This window comes from Zingiber officinale, chromosome 9A, assembly GCF_018446385.1.
Source record: "Zingiber officinale cultivar Zhangliang chromosome 9A, Zo_v1.1, whole genome shotgun sequence".
In the NCBI taxonomy this organism is placed as follows: Eukaryota; Viridiplantae; Streptophyta; class Magnoliopsida; order Zingiberales; family Zingiberaceae; genus Zingiber; species Zingiber officinale.
The window spans coordinates 34,300,071-34,323,788 of NC_056002.1; the positions used below are offsets into that span (position 1 = coordinate 34,300,071).

The 23,718-nt window shown below is 36.7% G+C and overlaps 1 protein-coding gene across 5 annotated transcripts in view; it reads right to left on the reverse strand.

Annotated features, from left to right (window-relative positions):
• Positions 1 to 23,492, reverse strand: part of LOC122019746 (protein DA1-related 1-like) — a 37,961-nt gene extending 14,469 nt beyond the window's left edge. Inside the window, exons 1-5 of one of the 5 annotated variants that reach the window (XM_042577248.1) lie at positions 23,369 to 23,492; positions 22,993 to 23,083; positions 22,137 to 22,286; positions 19,828 to 19,915; positions 18,195 to 18,324 (exon numbers count right to left, since the gene is read on the reverse strand). In XM_042577248.1, coding sequence (XP_042433182.1) covers positions 18,195 to 18,324; positions 19,828 to 19,915; positions 22,137 to 22,250 — 332 coding nt within the window. In that variant the 5' untranslated portion in view covers positions 22,251 to 22,286; positions 22,993 to 23,083; positions 23,369 to 23,492. Of the gene's footprint in view, positions 1 to 18,194; positions 18,325 to 19,827; positions 19,916 to 22,136; positions 22,287 to 22,992; positions 23,084 to 23,162; positions 23,341 to 23,368 lie in introns of those variants that run through there. The other 4 variants (XM_042577245.1, XM_042577246.1, XM_042577247.1 and 1 more) reach the window with 4 other exon arrangements.
• Between the last annotated feature and the right edge of the window lie 226 nt (positions 23,493 to 23,718).

The window sequence follows — 23,718 nt, forward strand, 5'->3', positions numbered from 1 at the left end:
TCCAATGAGGATGAATCCCAGTTAGGGACTTTAGGCGCTAGTCAGCTTAGATCCATTTTGAAAGTCTAAGATGAGGCCATGACTAAATCCTGGTCTCGGAAAGACAGGATATACTTAATAATAACAACAACAACAACAATCAAGCCTTTTCCACTAGGTGGGGTCGGCTGTATGAATCCTTTTACGCCATTGAGCTCTATCTCCTATTATATTATCATCTATATTTAAATAAATTTTATCTTGTTTTATTGTTGCTAACCAAGTCTTTTTTGGTCTTCCTCTTCCTCGTTTGATATGTATGTTTATCATAGTTTCACATCGCCTAACTGGAGCATTTATTAGTCGTCTAAGTACATGTCCGTACCACCTTAAACGTGTCTCTCGGAGTTTTTCCTCATTAGATGCAACTCCGACTTTCTCTCTAATGTTCTCGTTTCTTATTTTGTCCATCTTCGTATGTCCACACATCCACCTTAACATCCTCATCTCTGCAACTCTTATTTTCTGCTCACAGGATATACTTAATAATCTTATTAAATTGTGCTAACTCTGTTTTGCAGGTTAAATATCTTTATGTAAGACTAATGGGCTTTCGTAGGAGTAAAACAAAGTAAAGCCTCGGATGAACCGTATTCGAAGCACCTCGGAGGGTCAAGGAGGCGCCTCAGAGCTGCGCGGAGGCGCCTCGGAGATGCGCGGAGGAACCCTGGATCCAAAGAAGGCGCTCTCACCTAGATGAACTTAAAGTTCTCACGACAGGAAGGCACCTTGGAGTGCGCTGCTAGAGGCGCCTCAGAGTTGCACGGAGGCACCTCGGAGCGCTTGGAAGGCACCCTCGAGTGAATAAATGCCACAGTCCGCGCGACTTATCACAACCGAAGCTTAAGGGATCATACTTGAGGTTGGAGGCACCTCGAATGAGCTTGGAGGCTCCCTCAACGCTCAATAAAAGAGCTGTTCGGCTAGCAGAATACACAAAACTTCAATACGAGCTAGACGACTCTTCTACTGCTTCGACTACGCTCTACTTTTGCACTACTGCTCCGGACATCCGTCTGCTACAGGCAGACCAACACCAACACACAAGCATCCCACATCGACTTACTTTATGATTGGTAACAATTTACTTAAATCTATTTAATTTATTGCTAAGGCAATCGCTTACACTGTCCTTATTTTGTATTCCTGTGCTCGAATCACTCTTCCGACAGTTCCAAAAGAGGTCTTTAGTGGATTGCCCAAAGATACGACCCGGAGGGCTGCGAGTCTTAGAGTAAAAGTCACTGAAGGCTTCGAACCTATTAGTGCAAGCTCTAAGAGCAAATCAAGAGTTAATTGACTTAGGACGTATTGTATCATATTTCATTAATAAAAGGCAATGGTTATTATATTTACTTCAGATATGTGCTAGATGAATAAGTATAATAATGTCCTAGGGTAGTAGGTTCTAGTCTACGGCATATCAATTGGTTGAATTGATAGTGGTAGCTTGTAGAAATATATAGGCACTACTCATAACTATTCCTAGTCAAACATTAATATGCAAGAATAATATTAATACGTTGAGACTAGCATGTAGGTAAATTAATGATTTAATCTCACTAGTCATGAATATGAGATATCAAATTAATATATGGGTATATATTAGAGAATATGTACTGAATTGACACGCCATGAAATGTTTCATGGATCGTTATATGAGTGTCATAAACATTCTCATAGTGACTATTGGTATGAATAGTTCTTAGACCTGAAGTCACTACGATTTCCTACATAAGGAGTTGTGTACTTTAGTATCGTCAAACATCACCTGTAACAAGGTGAACTATAAAGTCGATCACTGAGTATGTAATAAGTTATGCTCAGAGATGTGAGTGATGTAAATAGAATTTATTCCTTCCATATGACGGAAGTGATATCTTTGGAGTAGGACACAAGAATACATGGTCATGCTCAAATTAGTCAATATGAAATATTAAACTTATTTGATTAAACGTGTCTACTTAGGCATCAAGAAATACAAAAATTGATAAGAGGATGACACGGTTTATGCCTCATAGATCAATCTAAAAATCAAGGATAGAAAGACTAAGTCATACAAAATAATAATAATAGAAAGGTTAGGTCGGATCGCGACATTCTCGTCACTTTGGTAATAATTATGCATTGCTAGATATCACACATTACTTATGTATCTAAAATGGTTTTAGATATATTGCCAACATTATGAGAGCCTATTAGGTTACACACAAAGAATATGTTGATTTGGAAATGGATTATAGGGTTAAGTTTAATCCAAATTTGATTCATTGAGTTAGACTCAAATGAATGTGGACTAGACTCGTTGGCTTATTAGGTTAATGGTTAATCCAATATATTAACATCCAACCCACTAAAGAAGATTAATGTCCATTAATAGAGATTAATGGAGTATTCATAAAATGGGAGACCAAAAGGTTATAAACCTTTTGTATTCATTGGATGAGTACAAAAGTCATTTGTAAAAGTACAAGTAACCTTTTTGATAAAATAATTTTTTGTTGAAGTAATCTTTTTATAAAGTATCCTTATATAGGTGAAGTAACCTTTTGGGTGATGGTTATCCATTTGGATTTTTTTCTTCTTCTTCCTCGTCTTCTCTTGGCCAAAGAAACAACCTTGGGTAGTCGCTAGCACAATAAAGGTTGTTTCTTCTCCAAGTTGTGAGTTTGTGAGACGAGCGAAGAACGTGTTCATGTGGATACCGTTGAGATGCGAACGTGTTGATCGCACTGAGATCCACATCCGAATCAAAGTTGTTGTTGGAAGTACCAGTTCACATAACAAAGGTAACTATTTTATCTGATAGAATATGAAAACGCAGTATACAGTATTCGTAAAGATCTCTGAAGGGATCCTTTTTCAGCTACGTTATGTGTTGTTTTATGCATAAGATCCCTACAGTGGTGTCAAAGCCACTTGTGAATGCATATACATAGTTTTAGTTCTGTTTTATATGTGATATAGATAAAAAAACATGTGTTTAATATGCCATGGTGCATAGTTATGGCCCCTTACCTAATATGATTAGATGATTATGTGTGTGTGCATGTTGTAATTCATAATACAATTTGCGAGTCGTGTCTTTCACCTTTATCCTTCTAGTTGTAAAATTAGACTATCCTCGAATGTAACTCGAGATTTCTTTAGATTTTGTAATATACAAATTTTAAAAGAGCTAGTCTACTAGACGATGGTGAAAAGGGAGGAGGATAATAACACAAGACAACCAAAGGAAGCACTTAGAGAAGATATTTTTACCTAAGTTGACCTTTCGATCTTCTCATTAGCCTGAAGAGATCGTAGTAAATGGAGTCATAATCATGTCATATTCTATTTAGCATATATGTTGATGTATGCTATGATATTCCATGATTGTATGCAATGCATGTGTATTTTAATCATAGTTTAGTCCTTTTAATATGCCTCCCTACCAAAGTTCGGTACTCACTACTACATCGATCAATTGTAGTCCGATTTTGCTAAAGAAAAGTGACTCAATTTATCTTGATAAAGTACAATAGGACAATTATGATGTCAGACTATTAAACTTTGGGTGCGACTTAACTAAGTCACCTCAATTGGATTAAGAACTTATAGCATATCTCATATGATGTCATTCAAATTATACTAGTCTGAGCGATTAGCCAAAGTTAACTTAAGATGAGTTATAATATGGATTTCATACGATGGGCACACGAACAGATAGTCTTGTTTACCTCACTAAACAAAAGTTACATATGATGTAATTGGTAAACGTTGCATACCTAATTTATACAAGTCTTAGGCAATTAGCCAAAACTAACTCAAGATGAGGTATAATATGCATCTTGTCCCACTTAAATCTCATTGCTTTTGGATTTGGAACTAATAGTGTGGGTAAAACACATTCATGACTTGATCCTACCAAGCTTTACAATTCAGTGGGAGAATCATTTAATTAAAGGTCTAATTAAATGATTGAAATATGATACTTATTTCTGCATTTCTAGTTATAGATAACCATGTCGTCTAGTATGTCGAATACTATCTCTGCGATTTGTCCTTGATAAGGACAAGTTCAATAGAGTTAATTTCTTAGACTGGTATAGAAACTTGAGAATTATCCTCAAGCAAGAAAGAAAATTGAACGTCCTAGAGCAAGCTATTCCTGAACCACTCATACCACTGCCACTCGAGCTGATAAGGATGCTTATAAGAAGCATCAAGATGATACATTAGATGTGTCATGCCTTATGTTTGCTACCATGAACTCTGAGCTTCAGAAGCAACATGAGAACATGGATACTTATGATATAGTTGCACATCTTAAACAACTGTAACAGAGACAAGCAAAGCACGAGAGGTTTGAGGTATCCAAAGCCTTGTTTCAATGCAAGATGCAAGAAGGAAATCTCATATGAACTCATGTACTCAAAATGATTGGATATGTTGAGAACTTTTGAAAGACTAGGATTTCCATTAGGCTAAGAATTGGCTGACCTTGTTCTGCAATCGTTGCCAGAAGGCTACAATCAATTTGTTATGAACTAAAACATGAATGAAATTAACAAACCATTACCTGAGATATTAAGTATGTTGAGAACAGCTAAACTCAACCTTAAGAAGGCGAAGCCTAGTAACATTTTAATGGTGCAAAAGAGAAAAGACAAATGGAAGCCCAAAGTTAAGAGTAGGACTCGAACCAAAGGCAAGGGCAAGTCTTATGCATTGAAACCGAAAGGTGAGGTGGCTAAGGAAGAAACCTACTTCCACTGTGGTGAGACCGGACATGGAAGAGGAACTGCAAGCTATACCTCGAGGAAGTAAAAGGGAAGAGAAGTGAGACTTCTGCCACAAGTATATATGTTATAGAAGTCAATCTGTCTATTTCTTCTTCGTGGGTATTAGATACCAACTGTGCATCTCATATTTGTACGAATGTGCAGGGGCTGCGAAATAGTAGATGACGAAAGGCGAAGTGGACCTACTCATTAACGAAAGGCGAAGTGGACCTACGAGTAGGCAATGACACAAGGGTTGCTGCTATCGCTGTAGGAACATATTCCTTATCTTTACCCAGGGCTTATTTTATAACTTGAAGAGTGCTTCTATGTGCATATTTTAACTAAGAACAATATCTCTATTTCTTGTTTAGACAATAAAGACTTTTCAGTTATAATAAAGGACAAATATTGTTCAATTTATTTAAGTGATATGTTTTATTGCAATGCACCTCTTATGAATGGACTCTATGTTTTATACTTTGAAAATTCAATTTATAACATAAACACCAAACGGTTCAAGTCTAATGATTTGAACCAAACATATCTCTAGCATTGTCGCTTGGGTAACATAAATGAGAGTCGCATATTCTTGATTCATAAGTAGACACACTCAATCAAATAAGCTTAATATCTCATATTGACTAATTTGAGCATGGTCATGATTCTTATGTCCTACTTAATCAAGGGGTCCAAAGATAGCAGTTCCGTCATATGGAAATAATAGATCTCATCTATATCACTCACATCCCTCTGCATAACTTATTGCATATCGACTTTATAGTCCACCTTTTTACATGTGACGTTTGGGAATACCAAAGTACACAACTCCTTATGTAGGAAAACGTAGTGATTTCATATTTAAGGACTATTCATACTAATAGTCACTATGAGAATGTTTATGACACATATAACAATCCATGAATCATCTCATGGCGAGTCAATTCAATACATATTCTCTAATATATATTCATGTGTCAATTTGATATCTCATATCCATGACTTTTGAGATTAAGTCATCAATTGGCCTGCATGCTAGTCTCAACGCATTAATATTATCCTTATATATTAATGGTTGACTAGGAATAGTTAAGAGTAATGTCTATATATATCAACAAGCTCCCATTATCAATTTAACCAATTGATATGTTGTAGACTATAACTTGCTACCATAGGACATTATTATACTTATTTATCTAACACGGATCTAAAATAAATATAATAATCATTGTCTTTTATTAATGAAATATGATAAAATATATCCTAAGTCAATCAACTTTTGATTGGCTCTTAGGGCTTACACTAACAATCTCCCACTAGCACTAGAGTCACTCACTGAGATATCTAATAACCATAGACCTAAGTGTGGCCATCATGCTTCCTCTATGCCAAAGTCTTGGTCAAAGGATCCGTAATATTAGCATCAATCAGTACTTTGCATATTCTCACACCTCCTCTATCGATGATCTTTCGAATGAGATGAAACTGACGTAGAATGTGTTTGGATTGCTGATGAGAGTGAGGTTCCTTAGTCTGTGTAATAGCTCTATTATTATCACAATAAAGGTCTATTGGATCCGCTATACTAGAAACGACACCAAGCTCTGAAATAAATTTTCGGATCCAAACAGCCTCTTTTGCTGCATCTAAAGCAGCAATATACTCGACCTTCGTAGTAGAATCAATTATTGTATCTTGTTTCGAACTTTTCCAGCTCATAGCACAATCATTTAAGCAAAATATATACCCTGACTATGATCTGGAACCATCCTTGTCAGTTTGGAAGCTTGCATCGCTATAACCCTTTACAACGAGCTCCTCATCACCTCCAAATATCAAGAACTATGTTTTGTTCTTCTCAAGTACTTAAGAATATTCTTGACTACTATCTAGTGATCTTCACCTGAATCTGACTGGTATCTACTCATCATGCTTAATGCATACGACACATCAAGGTAAGTATATAGCATGACATATATAATAGACCCTATAGCATAAGCATAAGGAATTTGATCCATACGGTCTCTTTCTTCCTTATAAGAGGGGCATTGAGTCTTCGAAAGACTCACACCATGTGGCATTAACATGAATCCCTTCTTGGAATTTTACATGGCAAAACGATTAAGCACTTTGTCAATATATGTACTTAAACCAAGCAATCTCTTAGATTTATCTCTATAGATCTTGATACTTAAAATGTAAGTTGCTTCACCTAAGTCCTTCATTGAGAAACAATTCCCTAGTCAAGTCTTCACAAACTATAGTGTAGGGATATCATTTTCAATGAGAAGTATGTCATCTACATATAAGATGAGAAAGATGATTGTGCTCCCACTAATCCTTTTGTAGACACAAGGTTCATCTTTATTCTTAATGAAATCAAACAATTTGATCGCATCATCGAATCGAAGATTCCAACTTCTAGAACTTGCTTTAAACAATAAATGAACTTTTGTAGCTTACATGCCTTTCCAACATCCTTTGGATTTATAAAACCTTCAGGTTGCGTCATGTACACATCCTTGAGTAAATTTCCATTCAAAAATACAGTTTTGACATCTATTTGCCAAATCTCATAATTATGGTAAATTACAATACCAAGCATGAGCTGAATAGACTTAATCATTTCAACTAGTGAAAATATTTCATCATAATCTATACTACGAATCAACTTGAATCTTTTAGCTACCAATCACCCCTTATAGGTATGCATATGACTATCTATGTCAGTCTTCCTCTTAAAGACTCACTTACACCCAAAGGGTTTGATCCTTTCAGTGGATCAACCAAAGTCTAAACTTGGTTAATGTATATGGATTCCATTTCGGATCTCATGGCCTCTAGTCATTTCTCAGAATCTGGACTCATTACAGTTTATTGATAGAATGTAAGCTCGTTGAGATCAACAAGCATTACATTATCATTGTCCAACAAAAGAAAAGAATATCTCTCAGGATGACGTATTGTATCAGATCTGCATAGAGCTTAGTCTACTCAAACAGATTGTTGCTCCACAACTTCTTGCGATATAACAGATTCATGACCCACAACACTTTGTAGTGTTTGTTCAATTTCCATCAAGGCCTTAATGATAATTTGTGTATCTTGAAGTTCTTTAAGATCGACTTTACTTCCACTAGCTCTTCTAGAAATAAAATCTTTCTAGAAAAATATCGTTTCTGACAACAAACACTTTGCCTTGTGTGGAATAATAAAAGTAATATCCCTTTGTTTCCTTGGGATATCCTACAAAATAGAACTTATCATATTTGAGTCCTAGTTTATCTAAAACTTGATGTCAACCGTAAGTCTCACAATCCCAAATCTTCATAAAAGACATCTTAGGGCTCTTCCCGGTCTATATTGTATATAGTATCTTTATGACTGCCTTAGACGGAACACGGTTAAGTGTGAAAGTAGCTGTCACTAGAACATATCCCTAGAAGGAAGTAGGAAGATCTGTATAACTCATCATTGATCGTACCATATCTAATAAAGTACAATTTCTCCTTTCGAATATACCATTCGTGGTGTTCCAGGTGGAGTGATTTGAATATGATCCCAAACTCAACAAGATGGTCATGAAACTCTTAGCTAAGGTATTCCCCACTTCGATCTAATCGAAGCATCTTAATACGTTTATCAAGTTGGTTTTGTACATCATTCTTGAATTCTTTGAACTTTTCAAAGAATTCAGACTTGTGTTTTATGAGATACACATAGTCATATCTACTGAAATAATCAGTAAACGTAATGAAATATTGATAGCCTCCTCTAGCTGCTATATTAAAGGATCACAAACATCACTATGTATGAGTCCTAACAAATTATTAGCTCTTTCGCTATGTCTATTAAAAGGAATCTTAGTCATCTTACCTTGAAAACAAGATTCGCATGTCTCATATAATTCAAAATCAAATGAGTCCAAGAGTTCATCTTAAGATTAATCCGAATTTGACTTATTGAGTTAGACTCAAATGAATTTGGACTAGACTCATTGGCTAATTGGGTTAATGACTTATAGGGTTAATGGTTAATCCAATAAATTAACATCCAACCCATTAATGAAGATTAATGTCCATTAATAGAGATTAATGGAGTATTCATGAAAATGGAAACCAAAAGGTATAAACCTTTTGTATTTATTGGATAAGTACAAAAGTCATTTGTAAAAATAACTTTTAGGTGAGGTAACCTTTTTGGTAAAGTAACCTTTTAGTGAAGTAATCTTTTTGGTAAAATAATCTTTTTGTGAAGTACATTATAGAGGTGAAGTCACCTTTTGGGCGATGGTCATCCATTTGGTTTTTTTGCTTCTTCTTCCTCTTCTTCTCTTGGCCAAAGAAACAACCTTGGATAGTCGTTAGCACGACAAAGGTTGTTTCTTCTCCAAGTTGAGTTCGTGAGATGGATGGAGAACATATTCGTGTGGATACCGTAGAGTCGCGAATGTGCTAATCGCGCTGAGATCTGCATTCGAATCAAAGTTGTTGTCGGGAGTACTAGTTCATGCAACAAAGGTAGCAATTCTATCTGATAGAATAGGAAAACATAGTATCCAGTATTCGCAAGGATCTCTAGAGGGATCCTTTTTCCGCTATGTTATGTGTTGTTTTATGCATAAAATCCCTTACAGAACCAAGTAACCGACCTTGTCTTTGTGTGTTTGTTCTTTCATTTTCTTTCTTTCCGCTGCGTACTTTGCACTCGTGATTAGTTTTAAAAGTGAAAAATAACAAAGTTTTTAAACACACGTGATTCACCCCTCTCTGACATGCCAACGGTCCTACAGTATTAGCATCTTGAACATCATTACATTGTATGCATGTTGATAGCTAAGCCTTCCTATGTGGTTGAGAGAGTCATCAGTCATATTATCTGTCCACTCGACCACTCTGGGATAATGGTAACCAGAGTTACGTGCAACTTGTCATGTCGTGCCCACTCAGTCATTCGGGGCAGTGGTAGAGGAGTTATGTGCAAGCAATGACCTTATTATATAGTTAGATAACTACTCTTGCATCTTGTTCGACCGGCCACTCAAATGTAGTGGTAGCCAGAGTCATGAGCAGTTGTCACAATCCTGCCCACTCGATCACACAGATATCATGGTAGTTGGAGTGATATGTAAAAGTGACACATACATATACATATGTAGATGATGCGTGTTGCATATCTTGGAGATACTTATTGCATATGCCTGTGATATGTTACATTTGCTTGAGATATGGATGTTGTATATTTCTGACATTATCATACATGTTTATTTATCATGCATGTTTATGTCATCATATATTACTCATATTGTACGAACAGATCTGTTATAGATCCTCAGTGATTACTGATCATTATACCTTACTTGTTAGACCAGTTCTATATACATTTATTATGTCATTTATGGTTGAGTACATATTTCCTACCTGTGAGATATACTTTGATCTCCTTACACATTTAACCATGCACTATCTCTTATATATTACCTGTGGAGTTATTTGAACTCACAACCCTATTGTAATTACTTTCTTCAAGTGACAAGCAGATTATATATAGAGTCACTTGGAGGATCCTATTTGTCAATCCTATATCACATTTGAAATCGTGTTTCCAGGCTATTTCTCATTGCTTTACTTGCACTTTGGTATTCGAACTTGGTTGTGTAATAATTGCCTTCGTTATGGATTTTAACCTTGTGGTACTCTTTTATTCGGTTATGGTTTTTGTTATGTGTTAAGTCGTGCTAGCACGCAATCATCTTATGTTTTCCATGTTTTTGAGCGGATTGAGTGAACCCCTCTATTGTGTAGTTGGTTGTCTTGTATCTTCTGTTGTATATTTATTCCTAATTCGTGGACTTATATCATGTTGTATTAAACATTATCACGAGGCGGTACTGCCCATTTCATCGGACAAGTACACCTCTGAGACGTGATAATTTATTGGTATCAAAGCCACAGGTTAAGGAGCCTATTTTCGTGTTTCGGATTTTGCGGTTTGCCTTCACGATGTAATTTTTTGAGTTTTGGAACTAGACAACGGCAGGACATCTTCATGTTATAGGAAGTAAGGTTGTATAATTGTTATTATATACTTTTGTCGGTACTTATCTAGTTGTATGTAACAGAAATAACATGTAGTGAATTAGCCGCTATTCACGGTCGTGGTCCAAATCAACCACATAAACTACTTGTTGTGTTGATAGGACCCAAACCTGTTGGTCTAGAAATATGATTGATACCAAGTCAGATAGCAGAGGTCTGGCCCATTAAGCCCCTATCGAAAATCATGAGTTACAGTCTCAAGGAATAACATCAACCGTACCAACCCTTACTACTACTAACAGGGTAATGGACAGAGCCCGTATATCATTATTGGCCCGGTCAGTAAAAGATCGATTTACTCAGTTTCGTTGAGATTCCGACCCTTGGGTTGCTTGTACTTAGTTAGATAACATGGAAGGCACATTTGAGTACATAACTTGCACTGACATAAAAAAGGATGAATTAGTTGCATACCATCTACGAGATCAGGCCGTTATTTGGTGGAAGACGATATTTGGGAAACCAAGAATCACTTGGTGATTATTTTGAGATGTTTTGAGAAATAGTACTTCTCTACCACATGTTGTATAGCTCGTCGTTAGGAATTTCTAAACCTTAAGTAGGGTAACCATAGCATAATGGTTTACAGAGTGATAATTAGTCAGCTCGCCTAATGTTATTCTATGGGAGATTCTGACTCATAGACATGTCGTCATAGTTAGATAACCTCGGTGGTATATGTGAGATATATGATCCACAAGGATGCGTAGAATGTGGTGTTAGTTGCTTAACACCTATGAGATCCAACCGTAACTGAGTGGAAATTACAGAAGATGATTTTCGAATGACAGAGTGTCGATTGATAGTTATTTCAATAAGATGTTTAGTGATAGAGTTTCTCTATCATCGTGTGTATAGTTCTACATTTTGATAACAGTACCCAATAATGGGAGTTGGTCACTAGGAAGTTAGATTTGTGAGCACATTAACAAACTTCCCCATAAGGTATAATCCCTTCCCTTTAGTTGGTACAATGTTGATCTATGGTGGATATCTTTAAATTTGTTGACAGTGGGTATTAAAGGGTGGATGACTTCCTTTAAAGCTATCAAGTTTGATTTATGGTAAGGATGATATAAATTAGTGGATATTGTGAAAATGGATTTTTGTTATATGTTACTTTCTGATGGTCTATTAGTAGATATATGATTTTATGGTTTTGTTATTAAAAAGTTGTTAATAGCAACATGAGGAGTTGCATATGGGTGATGTTTATAGATTTGATGATTTCAGTTAGTAATCAGATTTTAATCTTGGTGTCAATGACCATTACGAACAAACTCTCTCTGCCAGTGACCATTAAGAACAAATACTCTCTATCATGAATAAAAGATTTATTTGATCAACTCAAGAATATCTGTATATACTCTTAAGATTGATTTGCGCTCAAGCTATCATCAGCTAAGAGTAAAGGATGTTGATATACATAAAATAGCGTTTCGAACTCAATATAGATATTATTTACCAATGCTCCAGCTGCTTGCATAGACTTGGTGAACCGGTATTCCTAGAGTATTTTGATCAGTTTATCATTATCGTCATTGATGATATTCTGATATATCTGAGGAGGAACACAAATAACATCTTCGCATAGTTCTGGAGATGCATCTCTATGCAAAGTTCAGTAAATGCGAATTTTAGTCAACTTCTGTGGGTTCCTCAGGCATTATCTCCGATAAAAGTATATCAAAAAATAAAGGATGTTATCAGTACAGGAAGTTCATAGTTTCTTGGGTTTGGTTGGATATTACCGGAAAATTTATAGAGGGTTTTTTCTAACATTGCTACATCGTTGACTTGACTAACAAGAAGGGAATGAAATTTACTTGGACAAAGATTGCGAGGCGAATTTTCAAGAGCTCAAACAAAGACTGATAACTGCACTTATCTTAGTGCTTCCCTCTAGTGAAGACGAATTCGTTCTCTACACAAATGCATCATTCCAAGGGGTTCAAGACAGCAGAAAGAATTCTCATGCGATGAGAACATAATCCTATATTTTGGGGAAGATTGTGTATTTCTGAGACATACCCTATCAAAGAAGACTTACTATCGAAGCATATCAATCTAGATTTGTGATACACCTGGGTGGTACCCAAATGTATAGAGACGTGAAATGTTTCTAATGATGGAATGACATGAAAAAAGACATTGCGGATTTTGTGGCTTAATGTCTAATATATCAGCAAGTGAAGGTTGCACATCAGACCCGCAACATTACTTCAGAAGATTCAGATACCAGAATGAAAATGAGAGCATATCACGATGGATTTTATTGTGGGGTTACCCATAACATAGAAAGGGCATGATGCAATTTGGGTAATCATTGACCGGTTAATCAAATCTACTCACTTTTTACCGATCTGTAGAACAGAACCATTGGATAGCTTAGCAGAGTTATACTGCAGATTACCAGACTTCATGGTATACCTCCAGGTATCATATCGGATAGAGATCCGTGATTCACCTCATAATTCTGGCAGTCTCCAACAAGCCATGGGTACAGAGCTCCATTCCAGTACAATTTTTCATCCATAGATAGATGGGCAGTCAGAGCGCACTATACAGACATTGGAGGATTAGTTGAGAGCATGTGTAATGGATTTCAGAGGCAATTGGGAAGATCATTTACATTTAGTGGAATTTGCCTACAACAACAGCTAGTATTTTGCTATTTAGATGACACCTTTTGAGACTTTATATAGCGGGCATGTCGATCCCCTATCTTATGGGAAGAAGTTGGAGAACAATAAATTTTGGGACCACCGAGCACTCAGCATGACACAGAGTTATGCAGATAGGAGATAGAGACCTTTGGAGTTTTCGATGGATGACTATTTTTGCGTATTTCTCCCGCTAAAGGGGTCAAGAGGTTTGAACTAAAAGGTAAGTTATCCCCTCGCTACATTGGGCCCATTCAGATATTGGAGAGGATAGGTGAGGTAACCTATCGTTTGGCGCTACCACTAACATTTGCCGATATACATAATATGTTCCATGTATTCATGCTGAAAAAGTATGTGTCGCATCCTACTCACATTCAGAAGGATATGTTGATCTGATGCAACCTATAAAGAAGTTTCGGAGTGAAATTTAGGCTACAAGGAGTGCTAGTTCAGAAACAAAACAATCCGACTCGTTAAGGTCGGATAACAACATCATACTAATGAGGAAGCAACCTAAGAGCTTGAAGAAAAGATCCAAGCTCAATACCCACACCTGTTTACATAAGGTGCATGTAGTTTATTCAGTACATGAACTGATTAAACATGATATTGTTTATTTATTGCACTTAAGTAGGAAATTTGGAGACAATTTTTCTTAGTGGGGAGAATGTAAGACATGGCAAATAAATAATAATAATACAAAATAATAAGTGTTAATTAAAGAAATACCTTATAGAAATTTTTAGGAATTTTTAAGGATTTAAACGGAGTTTGTATGACATGTTTAAGGGGGTAAATCTATTAAGCTTAGAGGAAGCTCGTTTAGAATATTATTTAAATTAGGAGTTGATCGATTTAATCAACCTAAGGTTGTAATTAGTTAACCTAAGTATATAAAGAGAAAACCTAAGTTGTGTTTTTCTCTCCTTATTTCTCCTGATCGCTCCTCTTCCTCTCTTCATCGTCGCTTTTTCCCCCTTCACAGGCATTGCCAATGCTACCGTCGTCGTCGCCGGCTGCCACGGTCACCGCGCCAACTATCACAAGCCCCACTATCAACGTCGTGTGGCCTTCTCCCCACCACAAGTCCGGCTCAAACCCGACTCTACCACCGAGCCCTCTCCCGTGCCCTTCCTCTCTTCTTCCCTCCTGATCCTAGGATCGCCACCCATCTCCTAGGCGCCACCTCCTTGCCGCGACCTCCTTCCCCAACTCCGTCGCCAGGTCCAAGCAATGGCACAATGCCGCTCTTCCTCACGCCTGCATCCGCAAGCAACTGCTATTGCTGCCACAATGAGGTCGTCGCCGCATGAACCACCTGTTGCCCTTTTTTCCTCCGCGGGCACCGCAGTGACTCCACTATGCCGGAGCGAGAGCAACCAGTCTTCCTATTGCATCGCTGTGACATCACTATGCTACAATGAAAGAATGACTGGATCATTAAGTTAAAATTAATCAAAGCTCCTAATCAGTTTAGTATTAGGTTTCAGTACTTGATCTACAGTAGATCTAGGTTTTGATTATATTCTATGTTGTAGGATATGAGACAAACGTTCCAACACGGAGATAGTTCAGAACAATCTACATTTGAGGCAGGTATTTCTTCCTTGACCTTTATAATCCATTGACCTTAGTGCATGGATTTAATTTACGGATTAGTTTATTTTACTTTGACTCTACTCATATTTAGTTGAGCTTGATACTTGCATATTTGATCTTAGAGATGATCTATTTATTGTATATATAGTTTTATGTTTGGCTATTCTTACTCTATAGAGTACACACGTATATGGTGTGTATAATAGGAGTTATCATTATGATTATTCTTATGCAGTAGTCATGCACACGTGGCGTGCTTGATCTTAGAGATGATCTATTTATTGTATATATAGTTTTATGTTTGGCTATTCTTACTCTATAGAGTACACACGTATATGGTGTGTATAATAGGAGTTATCATTATGATTATTCTTATGTAGTAGTCATGCACACGTGTATGTGAACTATAAGAGTTATCATATTTGACTGCGTAGTGTACGCACAAGTGTGGCGTGTACTATACGTGTTTCTATTTAACTATAGATAATGTTTAATAGACACTTGTTGGACTCTTTCATAGAGAGAGAGAGAGAGAGAGAGAGAGAGAGAGAAAGATTATGCTTCTGGATGCATACTGTTACATTGATGATGATCGTGTTTAAGTCATGAATATTAGCAACTTGTACATCATTGTATTGTATACATGTTGGCAACTAAGTCTCCCTTTGTGGTTAAGAGTCGTCAGCCATATTATCTGCCCACTCGGTCACCCAGGGGTAGAGTGGGCACCCAGGGGTAGTGGTAGCTAAAATTGCATGCAGTTTATCATGTTGTGCCCACTCGGCCATTCGGTGTAGTGGTAGCAGAGTTGCGTGCAGATAATGACCTCCTTGTTATATAGCTAGATAGCTACTCTTGCATCCTGTTGGCCACTCAGATATAGTGATAGTTAGAGTCATGAGCAGTTATCACAATCCTACCCACTCAACCACACAGATGTCGTGGTAGTTGGAGTAATGTGTAGGAGTGACACATACATATACATATGTAGATGATGCACGCTGCATATCTTGGAGATACTTATTGTATATGCCTGTGATATGTTGTATTTGCTTAATATATGAATGTTGTATATGCCTGACATTTTCATATATGTTTATTTATCATACATATTTATGTCATCATATGTTGCTCATGTTGTACGAGTAGATTTGTTGCACATCCCCAACGATTACTGATCATTATACCTTATTTGTTAGACCCGTTTTAGCATGCACATTTATTATGTCATTTATGGTTAAGTATATATTTTCTATCTATGAGACTGTATATTTTGATCTCCTTATACATTTAACCATGCACTATCTCTTATCTATTACGAGTCATTTAGACTCACTATCCTATTGCACTTACTTTCTTCAGGTAGCAGGTAGATAATATATATATTGAGTCGCTTGGAGAATCCTGTCTGTCAATCCCACGTCACATTTGAGATCATGTTTCCATGCTATTTCCTATTGCTTTACTTACACTTTGGTTTTTGGACTTGGTTGTGTAATAATTGTCTTGATTATGGATTTTAACTTGTGATACTCTTTTATTCGATTATGGTATTTGTTATGTGTTAAGTCATGTCGGCACGCAATCATCTTATGTTTTCCATATTTTGAGTGAATTGAGCAAATCTCTCTATTGTGTAGTTGGTTGTCTTATATCTTTCGCTATGTATTTATTCTTGATTTGTGAATTTATATCATGTTGTATCAAACGTTGTCAAAAGGGGTACCGTGCGTTTCGTCGAACAAGTACACCTCCGAGGCATGACAATTACATTGTGAACCGCATGTGAGTGTATACAAGTCTAGAAACAGCCTCTTGCAAAAAGCAGGGTAAGGTTGCGTACGATGGATCCTTCCCCGGGACCCCGCATGGCGGGAGCTTCGTGCACCGGGCTACCCTTTTATGTGAGTGTATACAGGTATGTCATAGAAACAAATAGTGTGGCAATCCATGGCACATATCCTTATCACTTTGCCTAACAAGCCCTGGATAATAAGATATATCTTTGAATTGTGCAACATCGCCATCATGATCATGTCAAAGTTATGGTTGTCCCAACTCTTTAGGGTTAAACACTATTCCTCTATTGGACACTATGCAAGGTATATCACTAGTAATATTTAAATTATTAAAATTATTTTTTATTTCATTAACTAATACTTTCTTTATTCTCTCTACCCTTTGCCGTGTGACATGAAGATCATGGGTTCAAGTCACACAAATAACCTTTTGCAATGCAGACTATAGATCTTTCCCCGAGACCCCGTATTGGCGAGAGTTTTGTCCACTGAACTGCTCTTCTCTACCCTTTATATCTTCAACCTAAAACTCCTCTAACTATAGAATCTTATGGTCATCTCTCAAAATGTTCATATTGTCTCAATTTATTTTTCCTTATATACTATTGGAGCTATATAGAAGGGGAGCTTTGGCACAACAATAAAATTGTTGTCATGTGATCTGGTAGACAGGTTTGAGTCACTAAAATAACCTCTTGCAATACAAGATAAGGTTACGTACAATAGACCCAATGTGATTCGATCTTTCCCTGGGATCCAACATTGACAAGAACAATTGGAGCAACATAAAATTGCTCTTAAATACTGTGTCAATTGCATTTAGGTGAGGTGCATAGAAGATCCAAATCACAACACCTGAACTAGAACCATGCATTCAATCATCATAGGATATCAATTTGGCAATTATTCCCAATGTATAGGTTTGCGTCTTTTCCTAGCAGCTTAAGATTTTTTAGATGAATAAGCAGTGCTTGAGAATTTAATGCATTTTTTTCGAAAATCTACTCACATCAATAAGCTAAAGCTTTGAGGAAATGTGATCACATATATAATATGGACTATCCACAAGCAAATCAAACTTCCAGATGAACTTGAAGTGATAAGAGAATTAGTATCAGACATTTTTATAATCACTTGCTCTATGTTACTTATTTTTATAACTGCTAGGAGAATTCTTGTTGTATTAACTAAACAAAGTGATATCACAAGTAGACAGCATAGGACAAGTACCTAACTGGAGGAAAGAAATTTGGTAATGGTTGATTAATTCGCCCATTTTGACGGGGAGGAGACTTGATATTCAAACTTTCTTGCATAGCCCTGGCAAGTTGTTCATCATCCTCTAGGTTAGCTTTATTGTCTGAAAAAGGAAAGACAAGAGAGCATATAATGAACTCATTCCATAAGATAAATGAAACACAATCTGACTAATTGATTGTCCAACTAAAATAACTAAGAAAGAAGTAAACTTATTTCTCCTACAGGTATAAAGTTAGGAAATTGCTTCGTAGTCCATAATTTAGGAATGAAGGAAATATGGAACTGAAGATTTTGTATTCTAGAGGTGAGGGTATGCCCAGCTTAACTGTGTAGTTGGCCATGGTTAAATAGACACCGATTTTGATACATCCGACCTACTACTTAATTTAGAGGCAATTTGGCAAGAAACACCACTTTTTGGAGAGCAAACAAGAAGTTGCAAATCCAAACTATTTGGGGCAGGTGGCCACATAGATCTTATCCACCGTCAACGTATCTAAAGGCTATACCACCAGAATTTTATTAGAAATTTCTACCTCACATCTTCGACTTTAATCATTTCAAACTAGTTTATAGAACCATCCATCATTTCAACAAGTCTATATCTTAAATATTTTCCCATTTATCATTATTCCACAGCAAAAGATGATAACCCTCACCCTGAGGCCCCTCCAAGACTGCCCCACACGCATTGGAAGGGAGATAAATCACGGGAGCCATTCGGCCAACAGAGCAGCCCTCTACGTGGGGATTTCATTTATCATTATTGAAATTACACCAAGTTTCTCCCATGTATTAGTATTCTTATTTTACTATTTCTAATAGTCTTAGATATCCATCCTAGTGAATAAACATCTATATTAGATACATCTCTGTTAAATTAATTTTTTATATGTTGTTTCCTAATCGCCCAAAACTCAATAGCCGTGCTCATGCAAGGTTGGGAAATGTGGTAGTTGACTCGTAGACTCATGTGAGTTTATGACTCAACTTAATGGAAAGTGAGTCAAAGTCAAAAAGATCATTGACTTGGATCTTGCACAGCCATTTTCTGAGTCATAAACTCATGAACTTCATAGGGTAAATCAACACATTACTCTCTGCTCAAGTGAATAACATTGCCAAACCTATTAGTTTGGTTCTGGATTTTTTTTAGTTTGCAATTATAAAAATAAAATAAGGATAATATTGAAAAAAAATATATATTTATGTCAATCTTTCACCTGTGATATATTCAAATATGTAAAAAAACAATTGTAAATATTTATTGTATTTCTCTCTCCAACTTTCAGATTTTATTTTAAAAAAAAAATAGCCCGGTGTACGAAACTCTCGCCATGCGGGGTACCGGAGAAGGATCCATTATACGCAGCCTAGTCTAGTCACAGATATGATAATGAAGAAACAAGACCAATGTTACTGCTATAGGTTCACAGATGTAAGGTCAAATCATTGTCAATGAAAAAACAATTGATAATTCTTCTAGAAGAAACAAATAGTCCAGCAGAATGTTGATCCTCTTAGATGCACATCATTACTACAATGTTGATTCTTTATGATGACCACAAAGGAATAGTTGATATAGCATCAGTAGAATACTAACCAACAGCCTTGCCCTTGTTCTGCTCTTCTTCCGCTAGTGAAAGCGCAATGGCATGATCAATGTCTTCATCTTCACGATGGTGAACATCCTTGCACCCACAATTTCATTAAATGAGTTCAGCAAGAAAGGTTGTTAGAAAACTTTCATACTTGGACCTTTTATATATGAAGCAGTGATGAAGGCATGCAACAGTCATAGATTTAACATATTAGATAAAGGGTGCTGTGGATTTTAAAGAAATTCAAGGATCCTAACTCTAGGAATCCTAGCAATATTTGGCATCATCAAGTCATGAACCAGCAAGGCAACAAGAACATGCAATTTGTCAGTTTGCAAAGCAGTCCAATGACCAATAAAGTATGGATATTGACAAAAAAAAAATACATAGCTGATACAAATGTGAAAATAAAAACATCTTATATCTGTAAAATAATCAATGTATTAGAGCAGCTGTGCTTATATAGTAGATGATTTATGTCAGCTGTAGTATCAATCAGTAACTGTAAGCTTTCAGGATGTAGATTTAACAGCTTTGACTGTCAGTATCTAAAAGTAAAAGAATGAAGAGCTTAGTCACTGAGAAATTTCAGTTAACAATAAATTTGACTGAAAATCATGGAATCTATGATCCAGATACATGGAACTGTCATTGCAAGATTGTAATCAAGTCAACTGGTCAAGAGTGCTGCTGATGGAACTAGAGTCTCAAGATGAAGACTCAGAAGCTACGAGATTTTAATCATGCTTATGTTCTTCTTCTTTGCTATGCCTGGTGATTGTAATGAGAGAATTCGTTGGTCTAAAACAGTCAGTGTTCACGAGATAAAACATGATTCACTACTTTTCTATATGATCTGCTCTAATTACAGAGCAATCACTGCATCTATTACATAATCTACTCCATCCAACATAACTAATGCATCTTTTATATACATCCAGTATTTTTATCCAGCATGTAATAATTTCATCAAATCCATTAAAAAGTACATCCACCAGAGTCCATACACATGCGTTGATGTAAAAGCCTGTTCAGTGGGCTAGTGTCATGGCCTCAGTCAGATATGTCAATCAATGGGCTTCCACCTCAATCATAATGCTGTAGGAAGACTGCTAAGACATATTAGTTTGGGGACAATGCAGTTGCAAGTTTTTTTTAACCAAAAAAGCATATCAAAATTGCAATAATCACCAATGGACCCAATTTGATGTGATCTTTAAATTCATTTCAATTCAACTTTGACAAATCACAGTAATGTAGCCTTCATAGAGCTAAATAGACATAAGATTAATGTAGATAGTCCCAAATAGTTGAGACAATCATCTCATTTGAGCATCTGCTGAAATTGCTAGTTCCACCTGCTTGATATCAAGAATGAACTGAAGACAACATAGACATTGATGCAATTGAACCAACCAGGGGATCCTTGATTGAGAGAGGGAAATCCAAAATGGAGAAATGAGGTACAATTTCTCCTATTGCAGTGGCTTCTAGTCTAAACCAGTCCTTTGACTAATCTCTACTGCGTTTAGAGTGGTTACCTTTTTCTACTTGCTGCACTCCTTGCAAGACTTCTTTGGTCAGAGGTACATTTTAAATTGAACGTTTTTGTTGTAGCACCCTCAAAAATTCTTGCTCCAACATATCACAGACTCCGTATTAGCATGGTATATGAGAAGCTTCAAGTAATTGTCACAAGAGCTCTCATACCAAACCGTCAGTTCATAAGCTAGCAATCAAGTGCACAACTTATATTATGCAAGGGAGGAGTTTTCAGATGATATCTTAGTAGAATCTCCTATTGAGATCCTGTAACATTTGTTAGTCCTTCCTTGCTTCTTTCCTATGATACCTTTAAGTGTTGGGAGCTTGTCAAAGAGACAACTCAATGTTACAGAGATGCAATTTCTCCATTTGTTTGATTCTGACCACTAGATTGCTTGTTGAATCTGCTGAGTTGGTAGCAAAACTAGGTCCATGAGACATGGCTATGGAATTAGCAAGATTTGGACAGACATTATATCCTATGTATGATTATAGCATCAAGTGCATAGCATTGTAAATCATGGTTCAAATCAATTATTTCCAAGTACTGACCAAACACTCCCTACTTCCTCTGTAGAGGATACTTATTTATTGCATTGTAAAAAGGCCGTTGTCTTATTAATTGCATCATGAAAAGACTGTCATAGTGTGCATTTTCAAGTCAGGAATTGATTTTCAAAAACAAGCAAGATATGTATTCCTGTATAGATAACACCATAAATTTCAGAAAAGATAAAAGATAAAAGTACAAAGGAAAAGGGAGTACCAATGAAGTTGAGGGTCCATGCCAAAAGCTTTCAATTGAGTGCCGTCCAAGGGATTGACCAGCTGAAATGATAAGTTTTGATCCTTCAACAATTTCGTCTAACCAAACCATCATGCCAATGTTTGATTGTGTATCCCTCACAATTTTTGCCTGCACAATGGCATGTCTGATTTAGAAACCCAACCCAAGAGCCACACAATAATAGATAATTCATAATTTTGATATGTTGAATAATATGGGATGTCCATGCTTGCTGCTTCTAAGAAATTCACAAAATCAAGAACAGAAAAGGACTAGAGATATTCTGAGTTTCAAGTGAACACTAAAATCTTGTAATGACTGATTCTTACTGCACATGTCATGAAGAGCTGACTACCGTGAAATTTTAAACATCTCAAATTTAAAAAAAAATTAAGTAGTCCAAGCTTGTAGTAATTATGGTTTTGCCTACTAATATTGATGTTGATAAATAATAAAACATTTTCAACATAATTCCAAAATTGAGTATAGCTCATTGCTTTTGTGCGAAATAAGCTTCTCAAATCTCAGAAGTAGGCTCGTTATTGATTAGCATGCAATAAGAATTCCGACAAAGGAGAGCTAAACCTGATGACAAAAACATATGACCTACAGACTTTGTCAATCTCTCAAATCAATGCGCATCCCAATCAACAACATTTTACTTAAAAATCAGAAGGGTGGAAGCACGTGACTGATCGGATAGATAACTTAAATGCGTAAGGTTATGATACGAAAACGATCTCATAGTTTACAAGGCACAAAAAGCAAATGGAAAGGGAAAACACATGCAAAATCGAGCCGGCAGACAAGCACAAACAGAGTTTTGAATCCCTACCTATGGAAGATGGCGATTAGCAAAAAAAAGAGATCAGATTGAGGCTTTAATCAGATGCAATTGACCATATTATTACCCTCTCCAGTCGTCACTGCCACAAAAAAAACGAGCTTTTACAGTTATTCGAGATAAGGAAGTTCCAGAACCTCAAACCTCAAAAGTTCCAGAACCTCAAACCAAAAGTGAAAAAGAAAACCATAGTGCTGGAGAAACCATTCGTTTAATGTTGTTTTCTCCCACCCTCTCGATCGCTCGCATGAGCATCAAAACTCACGCCAGAAATCAGATTTCGATCGGGGAAGCCGACGTTGGGCAGAGTGCCCATGAGTTTAAAGAACAAACCTTTTCTACTCCATGATCTCACCTAGCCCCTTACCTGCCCCGCCAACGTGGAGACAGTGGGATCCGCCTTCGAAGCCCTCGCTTGCTCGTTGACTTCGACTTTAACTTCCAAGTAGGGTAGTGTTCCGGGTTAGCAAAATGGGGCAAAAATAAAAATTGGAGCTCTCGAGTGGGAAAAAGGGGAGGGTGTGCCGTCGCTGTCGCGGATTTGGAGCTAGGTCGGAGGCGGTAACCTCCCAGCATCCACCACTGCACACAAAGCAATCGGATACAGTGATAGCTCCGGAGTAAACACCTTATCCCATCCAATGATTAATTAATTTATGGCTCGAGGCCACCTGATTCTCTCGGTAAGAGAAGAATTAAATAAGCGCCCCTACAGGA